The sequence below is a fragment of the Nesoenas mayeri genome (genome assembly GCF_963082525.1).
Source record: "Nesoenas mayeri genome assembly, chromosome: Z".
In the NCBI taxonomy this organism is placed as follows: domain Eukaryota; kingdom Metazoa; phylum Chordata; class Aves; order Columbiformes; family Columbidae; genus Nesoenas; species Nesoenas mayeri.
The window spans coordinates 14,609,749-14,627,171 of record NC_137542.1 but is presented as its reverse complement, the minus strand read 5'-3'; the positions used below and the strand labels follow the sequence as shown (position 1 = coordinate 14,627,171).

The 17,423-nt window shown below is 41.9% G+C and overlaps 1 protein-coding gene across 2 annotated transcripts; it reads left to right on the top strand.

The window, feature by feature from the left end:
- The first annotated feature begins 5,017 nt into the window (after positions 1-5,017).
- Positions 5,018-16,535, top strand: FXN (frataxin). Of its 2 annotated transcripts, none has more exons than XM_080362993.1 (5): positions 5,018-5,151; positions 6,887-6,984; positions 8,343-8,463; positions 12,893-12,990; positions 16,312-16,535. In XM_080362993.1, the coding sequence occupies exons 1-5, from the start codon at positions 5,026-5,028 to the stop codon at positions 16,463-16,465; spliced, it is 597 nt and encodes a 198-aa protein (XP_080219119.1). In that variant the 5' UTR covers positions 5,018-5,025; the 3' UTR covers positions 16,466-16,535. The 2 variants fall into 2 exon arrangements, with proteins under 2 accessions (XP_080219119.1, XP_080219120.1); XM_080362994.1 differs by lacking the exon at positions 16,312-16,535 and adding an exon at positions 13,535-13,602.
- Positions 16,536-17,423: the final 888 nt, after the last annotated feature.

Here is a 17,423-nt window from a genome sequence, read left to right as displayed (position 1 = left end):
CCATCAATCCAAGATTTCATGCGTCGATGCCCGGGTGTATTTAAAAGCCACACAGCTGTCACTTTGAAAGTTTATGGATGTTATTGGAAATAACATTTCTTCTACAAGTAAGCATAGCAAACCTGATTTAATTCCTAGAATTATGCTTTGTACCTCTGAAATTTTTTTCATTTAAGGTTTTGTTGTGGTTTTTATTTTTTTACTTTAATAGAATCCTATAACCCTGACAAGGAGGAGCGTATTATTCCTTAATTATGCACAGAATAGAGAAATGGAAAGGTTATTTTTTTTTTCCTCTTGCTATGTAAAGTCTGGCTTAATTTAGAGCTCGTGTCTCACAATAACCTCTTTTCTGGGCTTTAAAATTAGATTGCTTAATCTCAGCAAGATAATTCTTCTACAGCATTCCCCTTAGAAATGCACAAAACCAATCCACGTGCCCTGTGAGCAAAAACATTTTGTACGTTTATGTGAAGTGTCTGCTCCTTCATACACAGTACATAGCGTATTTACAGTGTGTCTCTGTACAAAGTAGGTACTTCTGATTAGCCTTATTTGGGGAAAAACATGAAATGTATTAATTTAAGCACCAGGTTAACCTTCGTAAATCACACGTTACTTTTTTTCCCAATTACCTACTAGACCATAGTGTCTGAATGATTAGTCCTTAGGAAGACCCCAGAGGACACACAACTCAACTGCAACAATCCTGTCCAACACCAGAATGCCTACAGAAAATGATTCAGAGATTGAATGATCCTTTGTGTACAGTCCCTTTAACGTGGTAATTCCTAAATGAAAGCAGTCATCTAATACTTGCAAAAGGAAATCTTCTATAGTCTACGGAGCCTACTGGGAAGACCTCCCGCAAAACATGTGCACTTACAAGTTTGGTTTTGTGGTTGTGGTGGGGTTGGGTTTTGTGTGCGTGTGGTTTGGGTTGGTGGGGTTGGTTTGTGTTTTTTTGGTTTGTTGTTTTTTTGGTGGTGTTGGTTTGTTATTGTCATTGTTTTGAGGGGTGTTTGTTTGGGTTTTCTGTGGTTTGTTTTGTTTGTTTGTTTGGGGCTTTGTTGTGGTTGGTTGGTTTTGTTTTTTTTGTTTTTGCGACTACATGGTTCGACTGAGAGGGAAGAGGAATTAAACAATGTTAATGATCAACAACTTGGAACCCATTTCTTTCTCTAAGACATGAAATGGTATAAAGCTTCAAACATCTAATAGTATAGAAGTTTGTAAGGATGTTTATGTCTCATGCCTAAGTATTTCATTTCTCTTCACCTTGCACTGGTAGCACTTTGATGAAAACGTAACGACTATTAAACAGATCTATAAATCTGATGCAGCAGTGCATGTCAGGTAAAAATAAAATATATACAGAAGGCACAATCAACATGCTGGGATATTGAAGTAATGTGCTTGTCCATTTCTGCAGGTTTAAACAGATGGAACTCACCACAGGGAGGAAAATTTGAAGAATTAGGTCACAGATGTGGGCTATCTATGTGCAGTGGTATCTGAATACTCTGTCCCTGCAACCTGGCCGGAGGGGAAAAACACAGGCTGATGCCTGCTTAGAGAAAGGTAGGTAATAACTCCAAATCTGTAGATCTGACCCTGTGACTTAATCATATGGTATTCAGAAGGGTGAGTTTTGCCTTTGGTGGTAGCATGGAATAGCTATCCTCAGTTAAAAAAACAAAACAAAACACCACGATCAAACTTCATGTCCTTGTACTAGAATTCAATGGTTTGAAAATACTTACACCTATCTGAGATCTGTTCTCTTGTTGACTTTGCTTATATTTCAGGCAATTTAATTTCATATAACTTAGTGCTATTTTCGCAAACCTTGAATAATACACAGTGATTAAAAAGTAAGCAGCAGTGCAGTGCACCTGTTCTTTGTTAGAAGCCGCTTGCTGACCCATTTCTAGTGGTGCATTCATTTGCTTGCAAGAGGAGAGATGGCAGCTCCTTCCAGACCAAAGGTGTAAAGCCTGACCCTGCAGCTATTTTTGCATCTGGAACTGCTTCACAGTTATTTTACATGAGCTTAAAAAGATACTGATACCAAAGTGCTCTGGAATCAAGATGAAAAATATCAAGAAACCATTGCTAAAATTGCTAATACCTAACTCGGGCCCTTTTTTAAGTTGAGTGAATGATCCTCGCTGGTAGTAATGTCCTGTGAAGTTCATGAACTTTGACATTGTTGACAATTTTTTAAAAGATTTTGAGAGATTGCTAATACTAGAGAAAATATTTAATCTACACTGATTAATTTATTTGTCATTAACTCAGAAACAAGAGAGAAACAAACATTTCCTCTTGAAAGTCGCATATGACCTTGGATGATTAAAGAAAAGTCACTGTGGAACCACCTGAATAATACCAGAAAATATCATCTGACATTCTTTTTATAGAATGGCAAGGTATCTTTTATTAGATCAAATGCTGCATAAAAGAACAGGCGTTCCCCCGTTCTTCCAGCTGCTTTCCTCTCTCCCCATCAGGGTATGAAAAAGGAATGGTTTGCTTTATTAACGTATTCTGCAGTCTGATAAGTTATTTCTCTCTACAGGCCATACCTCAGTATGTAGAACATTGACCATTATTAAGTCCAAAAAAATGTAACTAGTTTCTTCCATAAGCGATAGAACGTGGGCTGGTCTTTAAGGAACTAGAGAGTATCTTGTATAGGCTGGAAATAAAAAAGACTTCCCTCAGAAAATGCAACAAGAACACAGACAAGAACAAGCTCTGAGGGAGGATACTGGTAACCAAAACCCGCACAGGACTGTGCTGGAAAGAGACAAGAGGCTAACTAAGATAGATAATATGGTTTGCTGCAGAGAACTCTCAACTACAACAGATGAAGTCTTACTTGAAATGTCCACAATTGACTTGAATTGTCTGGGCTTATGCCCCTTGTTTGGTGGAAAAGAATTTCAGCTTAAAGAAAAAAAAAACCAGAAATTATGGTGAGAAACCTGACAATTTATTACCTAAAGCATTACAAGCTGCCAGCTGCTTACCTGAGTGAGAAGTTTAGAAATGTAAAAACAAAACACAATAATCAGTAATAAGTTTCTTAATACTTGTATGCTCTACATATTTATTTTTTTACTTGCAGCTGTTGGATCTTGCAGTTCTGTCCTATGGAAGGATCTAAAATCAATTTCTCTGTGTTCCCACTGAACTTTTTTTTTAATAATTTTTTTCATCAGAACTATTTTTTATCTGTCATGTCCCTGACAAGCCTATTTTATTTTTTTGGTTTAAGTAACAAAAAACAACAACAACAACAAAAACGACACCCCAAAAAACCCCAAAACAAAACAAAAAACCAAACTAAACAACAACAACAACAAAACAAACAAAAAAAAAAACCCTCTCTATTACTTCCTAGGTCTGGAAAAGCTGTAAATACTGTACTTTGAAAATTTGCCAATTACAGGAAGCAGATTCTTACCATACAGCTTAGGAAATGACTTGTGATTTCAAAGCAGAGGTTGATGATGCCTGCTTAGAGAAAGGTAGGGAGTAACTCCAAATTTGTAGATCTGACCCTGTGATTCAATCATATGGCCTTCAGAGGGCAAGTTTTGCCTGTAATAGTTGTCCTTAGTTTAAAACCAAAACCAAACTACTTCATACCCTTGTACTAGAATTGAACGGTTTGAAAATACTTTGACCTGTCTCAAGGTCTGTTCCCTTGTTGACATTGCTTATATTTCAGATAATTTAATTTCACGTAACTCACTGCTATTTTCCCAAACCCTGAACACTACACAGTGATAAAAAAGTAACAAGTTGTGCATTCCACAACACACCTCCTAACTATTTCGTAGCTCCAGGCTGCTGTCAGCATCTGTGATGTGTAGGAAGTGTGCCTGTATGTTATAATCACTAGTCCTTGCAAGGTAGAAATAAATAGCAACTTTCCTTTGCCCTGCCTGGACTTGTTTTGGTTTGTTTTGCAGTGGTGAAGGGGTGTGGGTAGTGTTGCTTCTAATTTCTGCTTTTCCAAGGTCCAGGTCCTTGTAAATCTCCCCAGCAAGGCTGCTGTGCCTGAACAGATACCTGCAGAAATTCACCCATGAGCAATTATTCCTGAGTCTGAGAACAGCAGCTGAGGTGAAGGTGCCCGCCAGGAGCGGTCATGTTACCAAGTGACCGTCGCAGCTACTTACCGTTACAACACCAGCCAGATTCCACATCCCCAGGTTCTCCTATGTACGAAAAAAACCACCAAAAACAAACCAAACCTCTTAACAGTGCAAGAGGAGCCGCCACCTCCAAGAAGGACACTCTCCCCCTCTGCCGGGCTGGCGGGGCAGTGCCGCCTCCTGCGACGGGCGCGTCCTGGAGAGAGACCGTAACCGACGGCGACGCAGCGATGTTGTCTCAGTAGCAAAAGACACTGTAGTTCAGTGTGGCTGTGCTGCGGCGGAAGCCACCAGAGGCGGGGGAACTGGAAACACAAGCAAACAAACAAATGAAAAAACCACAACACGAGGTATCCTGCTTTCGTCCCCCGGCGCGTCCCGGGCTGTGCGGCAGCACCGCCGCGCCGTACTCCGGGTGCTGCCCGTCCCCGCTGGTGACACCCGGCTGCGCCCGGGTCGCCGCCTCGGACACGCTCCCACAAGCGACCGGCCCGGCGCGCACAGCCCCTCCGCAGGCGCGGCGCCCTCACCAGCACAGCGCCGGTCGCCTGACCCGCCCCGCCTGCGCGTCCCGGCTCCGGCCCGCAGAGCGCTCAGCCGCCCGGGACGGGCTGCTCCGCCTCCCCGACCCCGGGCCCCCGCCTTCACAGGGCCGCTGGGCGGTAGTGCCAGGCCGGGCCAGCGGCCACCCCGCTCCGCAGCACCGGGCACCGGCTCTCCAGCCCCGAGGCGGCCCGGCCCGGCGCTGCTCCCCGCGGCGCCGGCGGAGGGCGGTAGCGGCCGCAGCGGTTCTCGTCCGCCGCCGTCTCGGCGGGCTGGCTCCTCCCCTGCCGCTTCCGTAGAGGGCAGCGGCGGCATGTGGAGGCCGGGGGCGGCCGGCGCGGTGACCGCTGCGCGGCGGGTGGCGGCGGCGCGGCGGCAGAGCGGAGGCCCGAAGGGCGCCCCACCGTCAGGGGCAGCCGCCGCCGGCCGCGGCCGGACGGTGAGAGTGAGGCGGGGGCAGCGAGGCGCGGCCTGCGCCGCCGGGAGGAAGGAGCTGCGGGCGGAGAGGGAAGGGCGGCAGGCGGGGTTTCCTCAGCCGGCCACGGGCCCCTAGTCGCCCCCCGCCGGGCCCGCGGCCGGGACGGCAGCCACAGCCCCCGCCGGGCTCTCCGCGGGGCGGATCAGCGGGGCCCTGCCTCTCCGGCGGGGGAAGGCCGCTCGCTCCCTGCCGCGCCAGCCCGTGCGAGCGGCGCTGAGGCGGGCGGGCCAGAGCCCTGCGAGGGCGGAGCGGCGCCGGGCAGCAGCTGCCCGCGGCAGGCGAGGCTCGGCCTGCGCCCGCGGGAACGCGCCGGAGGGCTGGGCCGGCGGTCTGGCGGATCCCCGGCCCTGGCAGGTGCAGCCGGCGCTGCCCCGCGGGGAGCTCGGCCTTTGCTGCTCCCCGGAGCTGTTCGCTGGGTCGCTGCCCTCCTCCCGTTGCGGGAGGTGCGCGCTGGCCGTCCTCAGCGCCGCGCTTGGTATGCGGGGGAGCGACACCAGCCCTGTGCCGGCACCGTGTTGGCAGTCTCGAGTCATAAGTGGAGTGTGAGCACGGGGATGCAGTCACAGCGTCTCAAGCTGTCCAGAATCTCAATGGATTTATGCCTCTAGAGCTTTTGATCCTAAATGTGTATTAAATAAATGCTAAAGGTTGCGGTAAAAAACATGTAGACATCAGTGTGTACTTCGTCAGCCAAATCATTGCGATGTTACAAGGAGTTTGCTGTTGTCTGTCTGTCCTTTATGTCTGTGTGATGGCTTTGACCTAACAGGCGAGTTCATCTGTAATGCCTGAGGGTAGACATCAAACCATATGGAGAGAGATGTTTTTGTGTTCTGCTCTCATGTGCACTTGAAGAGGGGCTGTCATAGTTCCTTTTAAAACGTTATTTGTTTTACAGCTCTGTTACTTTTAAAACCTTGTATAAGTACACAGAAAGCAATCAAGCATGCTATCTTGCCATTCATCCAAAAATATATGCCTTAATAGCCCAGGTTAAGAAGGAAATGGCAAGCACGCTATCTTTCTTTCTTGGTGAGCTTCTGCTAGTGCGTTAGACTAGGCAGTCAACATTATCCGTGTTGATGGATTGCTTCCCCTCAAAGGGGTTGCCCATTTTGATCCCTTGTATTGTATTGCCACTATGTTGATACAGCTCTTCTGTAATTTTGATTTGTTTTTAAAAGCTTATTTTAAACAGAAGAAAAACAAGAAATGAAACAGCTTGTTCTATGGAAGAGATCTGGAATGTGAAGTGTGATGCTAGCTCGTAGCTTTTGTAAGGAGGATTCAGGGTTTCTGTCTGTTTCGGTTGAGTATATTCATGGCTTCTACAGAGGGACAAAAGTTATTGATAGTGAAGTGTCTGAGTAGCTGCTACTTGTGAAAATCTTGGCCTAAGCCAGTTGTCTGAAGTTGCTCAGTAGTTCTGTAGTAGAGCGATAGAAAAGAAAATAGTTCTTTCCTAGTTCCTTGTTGTATAAATAGAGTTCTTTTATTTTCCACTTGTGTCAGAAGAAAATATTATAGATTGCCTCAATAATCCAAGGACTAAAGCTGCATAATTGTTTCCATATTAGCTCTGTAACATAGAATATGAATATTTGTTGGGGGGAAAGGTCTTCAAGGATCTATTGACTTTGTGTGACAAATATGTAATTTATAGTTCTTTATGTTTTGACTTTTCCATTTTCCTTAGGCTTACTTTCAACAGCAATTACAATATGCTGCAGCAGTGAAGAGCAACACTGTTCAGTTCATGAATTTAAGAAATGCAGGAACTCTGAATGATACAAGGTAAATTTTATTTTGAGATATTAATATGAAAATATTGTCTCTATATTTTATGATAGTCTCTAGACATGATAACACTGTCAAATTAATGTAATGCTGATATGATTATGTAAAGGAAAAAGATGATTTTAGCAAAAAGCATTTTGGGTTAATTTGGGAAGTCACTTAGGTAGTAATTCCGGTACCTAAGCATAGGTGTCTAGCACCATTTCACTTGTCAGGGTGCATGAAGGTTCTGCCTGGTGCTGGGAGGATGTGACACAGTACCTGTTAGAGACTTCTCCCCTTCTGATGCTGGAATTGGAGGCCCAGTCAAGGATTGTGCAGATTTCTAAAATGGCTCTTACCATGAAGTCTGTGAACTGCACCCTGAGCCAGGACACAAATCCTGCCTAATCCTAAGGCCTTCTATTCTCCCTGCCCCTAGGTTTTTCTGTGGTGTCCCTCATCTAAGTGGAATACAGTATATTTCAGTAACTGGCTAGCAATATTTTTTTTTAATTGTGTTCTGTATAACCAACTGGAAGATACTGAGTCACAGTTCATAGTGACTGCTGTATTGCCATGCCAATTGGCAAAAACTGAAATGATCTTACTGAATTGTCTGTTGCTAGAGATACCCACCTACACGCTTGGTTAAAAGTTTACACTGACATGGATGGTAAAAATTATGTGATTTAATTACGTTTGGTTAATTAAACTGATCTAGGCCTTGTTCCCACAAACTTTTCTACTTACTAAAGAGGATAACAGAAGCAGTCTCGCAAGTACTGTAAACCTTACATAATGGCTACAAGGGTGCTTTGACACTTTCTGAAGAAGAAGGTTATTGTATGTATTAGTTTATAAGCACCCTTTAAATAACGCTTAATTACCAGGCTGGTAATACCAGTTGAGGAGTCAAATGCTGTACATAGACATGACACATGATTCTGATGTTTGTAACCTGCTTATAGCTACAGTGAGTTTCTTGGAGTCAAATGACATACGCTTCTAAACAGGAGATACTTGTATCTGTTTGTAGAGTTCAGAACTACATAATTCATGCACACTGTGTTTTTATGAAAATGCCTTATTTTGGAGTTGAACTCTCTCCTCTTAGCACACAGGGGTCAGTATATGTATGGAAAGCAGTACATATTCCTCAGTTAGAGATCTCCACTACCAAAATTTCAAAATTCTACCTCAGTTTATAATGTGGATTGTTACATTAGCTGAAGAAAAATGAGTGCTTGTTTTGTATGAGTTTTTCACGTTTACTATTTCCTTCATGGTCATGGTCTTGGTATGTTTTTATTATAGGGAAAATACTCTCTTCCATTATTTTTGCTCCTAATTATGGGTCTGTATGTCATGTATAGCTCTTTAGATGAGACCACTTACGAAAAACTGGCTGAAGAAACACTGGACTCCTTGGCAGATTTCTTTGAGGACCTAACAGATAAGCCTTTTACACCAGAAGATTATGACGTTTCTTTAGGGGTATGTTTTAAGAATTTTGTTACGACTGTAATTATTCTAGATTTTTTTTCCTTTGAAGGAGAATTTTAAATTATTCACCTTAATGCCAACACTTAAAACACAATGAGTCCTTACAGCTTTTTTGTTCAAATATGCTTGTTTACGCTGACTGCAGCAACTATTCTAGTAAAAAGTAACACGTGCTGTCGTATGCTTTGAGCATTTAAAATGTTTAGAGAAAGATATAATAAAGAAAAATAAATGAGCACAAGAGGAGACAGAAACTAATTTCTGATTTCATAGGATCATAGAATAATTTTGGTTGGAAGAGACCCTTAAGATCATTGAGTTCCTTTTAACTAACCATAACCTAACCTAACTCTGGCACTAAACCATGTCCCTAAGAACCTCACCTACGCATCTTTTAAACACCTCCACGGATGGTGACTCCACCACTTCCCTGGGCAGCCTGTTCCAATGCCTGACAACCCGTTCTGTGAAGAAATGTTTCCCAGTATCCCATCTGAACCTTCCCTGGCACAACTAGAGGCCATTTCCCCTTGTCCTATCACTTGCTACTTGGGAGAAGGGACCAACACCCTTCATGCTACAACCTCCTTTCAGGTAGTTGTAGACAGCGATAAGATCTCCCCTCAGCCTCCTTTTCTCCAGGCGAAACAGCCCCAGTTCCCTCAGCCGCTCCTCATCAGATTTGTGCTCCAGACCCCTCACCAGCTTCATTGCCCTTCTCTGAACTCTCTTCAACACCTCTGTGTCTTTGCTGTTGAGGGACCCAAAACTGAACACAGGATTCAAGGTGGGGCCTCACCAGTGCTGAGTACAGGGAAATGATCACTTCTCTAGTCCTGCTGGCCGCACTATTCCTGATACAAGCCAGGATACTCTTGGCCTTTTTGGCTACCTCGGCACATTGCTGGCTCATGCTCAGCTGCTGTCAGTCAACACCCCCCGATCCCTTTCTACCAGGCAGCTTTCCAGACACTCTTCCTTGAGTCTGTAGTGCTGCCTGTGGTTGTTGTGACCCAAGTGCAGGACCTGGCACTTGGCCCTGTTGAAGCTCATACAATTTGCCTCAGACCAACAATCCAGCTGGTCCATATCCCTCTGTATGGCCTTCCTACCCTCCAGCAGATCAACACTCCCACCAAGCTTAGTGTCATCTGCAAACTTACTGAGAGTGCACTCAATCCCTTCATCCAGATCATTGATAAAGAGATTAAACAGAACTGGCCCCAGGACTGAGCCCTGGGGAACACCACTCGTGACCGGCCACTGACTGGATTTGGCTCCATTCACCACAACTCTTTGGGCCTGGCCCTCCAGCCAGTTCTTTACCCATCAAAGAGCACATCCATGCAGGCCATAAGCTGACAGCTTCTCCAGCAGAATGCTGCGGGATACAGTGTCAAAGGCTTTACTGAAGTCTAAGTGCACAACATCCACAGCCTTTCCATCATCCACTGCATGAATCACCTTGTCGTAGAAGGAGATCAGGTTGGTCAAGCAGGACTTGCCTTTCATAAACCCATGCTGACTGGGCCTGATTGCTTGGTGTTCATATGTGCTATGTGATGGTGCTCAACATGATCTGCTCCATGACCTTCCCCAGCACTAAGGTCAGGGCTGTAATTTTCCAGGTCATCCTTCTGACCCTTCTTGTAGATAGGTGACACATTCACCAACTTCCAGTCAACTGGGACCTCTCAGGTTAGCCAGCGCTGCTGATAAACAACTGAAAGTGACTTAGTGATCACCTCCAGCAGCTCCCTCAGTACCCCTGGGTGGATCCCTGACATCTTTGACATCAGCAGTCACTTCCCTCCTGGTGGGTACCAGGATAGACCCATGTGTCATAGTACATGTACATCACATGCACCTGGTAGAGGAGTTTCTTTGATTGCCCTGAATACTGAGAAGCGGTGTTTGCCCTGACCAGGTAGCATACGTTTGTCCTGGCTTTATTGATGACTCAGCCTGTGATGGAGTGAAGCCACAAGAGGATGCAGTGTTTGAATAGGTGATTGCAAAAGCGGCACCAGGGCATGCATGGGGAGAAGGCAACTGTCACAGGAGACAGTATGTGAGTGCTAGCCTGATAATTTCAGCCTTTAATAGCTCAGCCACTCAAATTTGTTTACAGGAGTCACAGACTCTGATTAAAAATGTCAGTTTTATTTGTATAGGGAATTTATTATTTTTATATACAATTCCTGATGTGGTTTGTATGTCACAGCCCTCTGCATGACTTGGAGGAAAATGCAGTTTTGCTGCACGCTGCTGTCTGTAGCCCGGGTCTCTCACTGTGGCATTTTTGCTGCTCCCTCTTCATGCCTTACCACGAGGAGGTTGCTTTCTGCTAACCCTGTCAGTTAAGCCCTTATGCTCAGGGACACTGAAGCAGATGGTTTGGGTTGCACTGTGGAGGAAAAAACAAACCAAAAAAACCCAAACCCTAACTAACTGAAACCCAGTAGTTTTCAAACTTGCTTCTGTGTAACTTTGCCACTGTAATGTTCATTCTTTATTTCTTATAGCTAGGCTAGAAAATAACATACTGTTAGTAGGATTCTGTTGTTGCCCCTAGCAAATACTATTTGTTGCTTTAATTAAGTATGTGATTAATATTATAGCTAGTTGGTTTTTTTCTGAAAATAAAATAATTGTTTAACTGTTACCATTCAATATATTTTCGCATATCAGCACTTATCAGCTTAATTTAAAGAGTTTAGGACAAAAATTAGCAGAAAGTTTATAGTTTACTTCTTTAACAGACACTTCATGATGTGAAGGTGGTGAGTCAACTGATGCCAGAATTTTATCTCCAGCCACTGTAGAGTAGATTGTATTTTACATTGATTCACAGTGAAGCTCAGGAAGAATTATTTCTACACCCATCATAATTCTTATCAGTAGTCATTTTTCGCATAGACAGTATGATGTCATACTATCTTGTCGTTTTTCTTTTAAGAGCAAAATGTTCAACAGTCCCAAGTTTACTCAAGTTAATTCCAAACGAACAAGGCTGATGCTATCACAGGCCACAAGGTGGCAAACGTGATAAAGGTGTCTTAGGCCAGTGAATTGTTATGAACTTGGTTTCTTTGTGCAGTTTGCCTTCTTGTCCAGGAATAAAAAATGTCTTTTGAAGAATATTCGTGTTAGCATGAGCTAACAGCATTCATCCACAGTACAAAACTCATACAGTAGTATTTCTTAAAATATGGTAAAAATATCTTGCATTTTAAGTTCTTAAAAAGTTGTATTTTGTAGTATTTCAGAGGCCTTGCAAAATGTATGGGAAAATGTTTTAAACACAGCATTAGAAATTAACCTTTTAACTTGCAATGACAGAAGAACAATACTCTCCAACAGCTGACACACAATATAAGCGATAGTGTAATTTTTTGTTAACTCTTTAAGACCCTATTTACTTACAGTGTTTCTGTAGCATGCAGCAGAACATCATGCTGAATACTTAGTATGGGACTGAAGAGCATGCAGAAAGAGAGTGAAGCCTTTATATCACTATTCCAACATAATCACCCTAACCTGCTCTTTGAGCTTTATTCTAATATAGGGCATGAAGTATTTGGGAAACACTAAATATGACTAAGCTATTACCTGAATCATCAGGCTATATTCTGTAGAGATATCATTTTTAATTAGCATAATTCAGATCATCTTCAGGTTAACTCTAGTCCAGGTAGTGCTGTTCTTTTAAAGTTACAACAAATATTTTGCAGAGTTACATCTGCTTTTCAGTTGCACTGGTGCAAATGTCAGAGACACGTGAATCACGTTGTCAGTAAGAAATGTGAGTAAGGAAGAGAAAATAAATGTTCATTAGGATAATGGTCTAAAGCTGGCATAACTAAAGCAAGCCAGACCTCATAGAGTTGAGAAGTGGAACATTTTTGAGGTATGATTCAGGATCTAGGCACTTCATCAGAATTATTGGAGAAAGAATTGTGTTTATTCACCAGGAAACTGTTACAGTTACTTAAGAAAAACTAGGTAAAATTGCATGGCTCAAAAATCTAGCAATGACACATAAAGCTTCTTGACTTCAAGTCACACCAGTCCTGTATTATTCATGAACAGGAAAAAAAAATGTTATTGGATGATGTTTTAGTCATTGCAAAATAAACCAGCAGTCCTTTCAAGATGACAGGTCAAAGCTCAAGAGCATTATTGAAGTAGTGCCATTGTGAGTGGTGCAAACAAACTAAAACTCTGACCAGAAGGTTTAAAGTCTAGATCAGACTTGAAGATATGTAGGTTGTCCTATTCCAAGCAATAGTTGTTTGGGAAATAGCTGGGAATATGATACAGATGTGTAAGTTTCTGTTTATTTACTGCAGATAATGTAATTCTTGTCAAGTAACAGGATGCAAATTTTTAATTTCTCTCATTTTCTTTGTGTTTTAAGAGTGGAGTTCTAACAGTTAAATTAGGTGGAGACATGGGAACATATGTAATCAATAAGCAAACACCAAACCGGCAGATTTGGCTGTCCTCACCCACTAGGTAGGTTATGTGTAAGTTATGTAATGTCTACAGGCTGGGTGGAAATGTACATCCTCTTTTTTATAGCACAGCATGGACTATGTAAAATCCTTTTCATAAGTAACCTTTTTCCTTGGTATATTCTCAGAACATGATATAATCTAGATGTTCAATAATAATTTCTTACAGAGGTTTGAGACACAGTGCAGTGTACTGACATACCTAAATTAATCCAGGAAACATGTAATACAGAATTTTCATACACTGTTTCGATCCAAAGCTGCTGTCTACAGGAATATAGTCTACTCATAGGAAAAATAAACAGCCATGATTGAAAAAATAACCAGAGTTTCTGTTGGAAACAGAGTGATGATGCTGTTATGATCTAAACCTCTCTTTGTATTTAAACAGGGTGGCTCCTTCCCGTCCAGGCTTGTGGGATTTCCTGCTTTATATGTTTATGTGCTCTCACACTGGTTGTTTTTGTCAAGCATCTGCACTTTATGGGAGCCTTGGCTAGCTGTTCCCTCTGCCTTCTCTAATGCTGTGCTTTGGCCCATTCCAGGTTTCCTGGTTGGTTTCAGCAGAGAGTGCAATCAGGAGGGAAAATGTTGTAGCTGTCTCCCCCAAAAAATTGTATTCTCTGCCACTACCCCAGTGAAAAAAACGGAGGGAGTTGGTCCGCGTTGCTGGTGGAGGAGCCAGATAGCTGGAACGTGTGAGCGCTGCCAGTAACCAGGCAGGCGTACCTCCTGAACAGCCTGCAGAAAGAATGCATTCATTGCGAAACTGGGAATGGTTCTGTAGTAGTAGACTTCTGTAGTCGGGTTTGTACGGGGCAAAAAAAAAGGCACAATGGAATTTAAGATTTTAAGAGAGACAATTTTAATAGATGTAAAATTTAGCTAAAGAAAATTATAACCTTGCCTTAGTGTTCTTCCTTACTGGCTGGTGCACAGCATGCTATGTTAGTAATTTTTTTCTACTAACTCCTTTCCTATACCAGAATCATTTTACTAATTAAGTAACTTACTTAAGAGGTACATGACTTGCTAAGGCACAGGCCTAGCAAGGTAACAAACCTTTTTGTTTAGACAGATGAAGGGTGTGTGTTCAGAATTTGTTCATTCCATGTGTTTTGCAGCAAGAATAATTTCTGAACCTTGATTTTGCTTAAGATGACTATGATATTTTTCTGTCACTGACACAAAGATTTCATCTATATACGAAACCCCAAATTTAGGGAATTTGTAGCTGTTTGGAGCCTACCCTCGTTGAGCTAAGATATACATGCTCCAGAATATGGCGTTCGTGAAATAATGTTAAGCTTTTCTTTTTGATTGCTCCAGTAGTGAAAAAAAATACACAAAGATATAAACTTGAAAATTCTCTTATGGTCTTTTTCATCATCTGTGATGCAAAATGATTCATCTACAAACATTAAGTTTTGTGCTTCTTTGACTGGTATAATGGAAAACAGTTGTATTTCCTGAAATATGACACTACATGTTCACTTCCTAGCTTCTGACAGCAAGTACACTATGATTTAGAGTAGCGTCCAGTGAAAGAGGCAAATGTTACTGCCAGTGATCACTTGAATGTTATATTTTGGAAATTTATACAATACATGTAGAATCTGGAGTCTTTACAAACATCTTCCAAGGGAGACAAATTCTTAAGATGTGAGAGACATTTTATTGACATTTTTTTACTTTGTGTTTTGCAGTCATGTATCTATACACCAAAGTTTACCTAAGCTTGTGTTTGTAAAGCTTTACTTACTTGACAATTTAAAAAAACGGAGTGAGAGGATGGGTACAACCTGCCAGCAGTGTGATTGCAGTAATTTCGTGTAGCTCTTTTGAATGAAAAGACTTTTCAGCCTTACATGGCATCTCTTAATAATACTTCAATGTGATACTTTAATTCCTCTCTTATTGTTTAAACATGTATGCAGACTTTCCATGGGAAATTTATTAAGTCTGTATTTAACTTTGTAGACAGTTGATAGAACTCACAAGATGCTTACTTAAATTATTCATTTAAATTTAAAAAAACATTTGTACAGCATTTTGGAGATTCAGAGAACTATGGTGGTGTTCCATATGCTAAGTATATTGCTGATATTTGCTATATAATGTTTTAAAACAGTTAAAATAACTTAAGCATTTCTTTTCTGTGTCGGTGTTGATTAAATGGCCTGTCTTAGCCTGGTTTCATGAATGGCTGCATCCCATTCTGACATTCCCTAGGTGCAGGACAGCATAAACATACGCTTGCTGCAAAGACAAAGAGGTGAGAAATGTGTAGTAAAGTAACTGGAGCACATAATGTCCATTCCAAGTAACTACAAGTTCACATACAGCAAGTGAGATTTCAGTGGAAGTGACTCTAATTTCTGTTTGCATTTGTAGTTTCTCGTAGTTTGGTTAGTGGTTGGAAAGTTCTTCATTTGAATATTGCAAGTAATTCAGATATTCAGGGTTCAGATCAGTATTTATGTTTGTAGAGAACCTACAGATAGTTCTTGTGTATACATAGCATAGTCTGTTTTCTAGCAGGCCTTGTATGTGGATTGTCTGAGTTCCAAGGCATTTTGCCCTATGAGTTCGAGGGTAAGACTGATGGTTTGTGTGTTTATCCCAGATGGTTATTTCATTCCTTTCTCTTTTCTTAGTTTCTCTAGCTGACATTGGCAGTAGTGAGCACCTTTCAGTCATGCTCCTGTTTCAGATGTGGAGAACTGAGTGGATAGAAAGGTCTGGAATGGAACCCGAGTGTTCAAGTTTCTTTCTTGATCCTTAATTTAGACCTGAAAAAACAAGTCAACAACTATATGATAGAACAGAGGAAAAAGGCATTTTAAATATAAATATCCCACATGCCAATATATTGGGATTCAGCTGGTAATTCTTTTATTTCATCTAAAGAGAAAGTGACGGTGATCTGTGTTCTGCTGTGCTTAGAATATCTGCATCTGACTGCTACGAGAACTAATCAATAGCATTAATTCAGCATTATACAAATATCCCTTGTAATATGCATGTGCAAGGAAATTAACGTGGGTAAGGGAAGAAATTGGGTAAATCAGTGCCAAAAGCAAGAAGGGAAGGAGCTTGTGTCTGCTGGGAGTGACTGATGTATCTTGTCACCTTTCAGATATATCTGTTAGATGGCTCAGCAGTTCCTGGCAGATCTGGCCTTTTCTGCTCCACTTCCTGGGACTGCCCACCCATCCTTCTCCATGATAACTTGTTTCATGTTCCTGGGCACTCTCTGGGGTAATACATGCTTCCAGCAGCTCCCCATGAATACTTACACAGTGTGTGTTTTGTTTTCTAGTGGGCCCAAGCGCTATGACTGGACTGGACGGAATTGGGTATATTCTCATGACAGAGTATCCCTTCATGAACTTCTCTCAAAAGAATTTTCAACAGCGTTAAAAACAAAATTGGATTTGTCCTGCTTAATATATTCTGGGAAAGAAGATACTTGATGATATTCTACCTCATGAAAGTTTAAAGACTTGAACTGCAAGCCAAGCCCTTCGTTGGTTTCTGAAGTACCTGAGCTTAATTCTGTTGTTGTTTTTCATGACATCACTATGTTGTGCAGCAAAAATGAAAATAATATATTTTTCTCTAGTGCTCAGTCTTTGGGTTTCTGTGTCACTGCTTGCATCTGTGTCCATGCAGTACGGGTGGTTGAGGTCTCCCTTCCTGTCACTGCATTTCTTACTTTCTTACTGCAGAAGTAAGTCTGAATTCTTAGTCTCTGTAGTCTCGTTTAGATGTAAGGATTGACGCAGCTGGTGACTTCTGACGAGCACACAAATGCTCATTTTCTTTTGGTGAAGCTTTCACCCAAAAAAAGAAACACCTGCAAAATGCATTGACATAAGTTGTGGTACTGGGAATACACTGCATTAAAATTTGTGACTCTTGTGAGTGAATAACACATGACAGTCTAATTGAACACATCATAAATTAAATTACTGTGGCAAGTAGAAACTTCTCATTTGGTGTAATGCATGTAGTAAAAGTTTTTCTCTAAGTATTGCAGAACTTGCACTTTTCTCCAAATTGTAAATTCTACTTTCTTTCACGTGAGGATTTTTTTTGAGCTAAATTTTAAAATACTTGGAAGTCTGTGTGATTGGAAGCATCTTATGGAAGTGGAAAGGCTGGTAAGTGATGTTTAAGCTGTGCAGCAGTATCTGCAAACACTTCATTCTTTTACTGTGAAGTTCTCTTTCTGTTACCTTTATTTCTTAAAAAAGTAAAATACATAATTTATTGGCCTTTTTTGACTAAGTTGAGCAGATTAAGACCTCTCATGGTAGCAAAAATTAGTGCTATTTGTTTCACTGCATTTCTTGAGTAAGTGGGGCACAGGCTATCTTTTTTCACAGTGATATAACACTGCTCCCCCTAGTACCGCGCAGATGCAGAAAC

Excerpts from the sequence above, each read along its gene's own strand:
- FXN (XM_080362993.1), top strand. The coding sequence starts at position 5,026 with ATGTGGAGGCCGGGGGCGGCCGGCGCGGTGACCGCTGCGCGGCGGGTG. Across the intron at positions 8,464-12,892 it reads ATTATGACGTTTCTTTAGGG|AGTGGAGTTCTAACAGTTAA; the intron begins GTATGTTTTAAG and ends TTGTGTTTTAAG. Across the intron at positions 12,991-16,311 it reads TGGCTGTCCTCACCCACTAG|TGGGCCCAAGCGCTATGACT; the intron begins GTAGGTTATGTG and ends TTTGTTTTCTAG.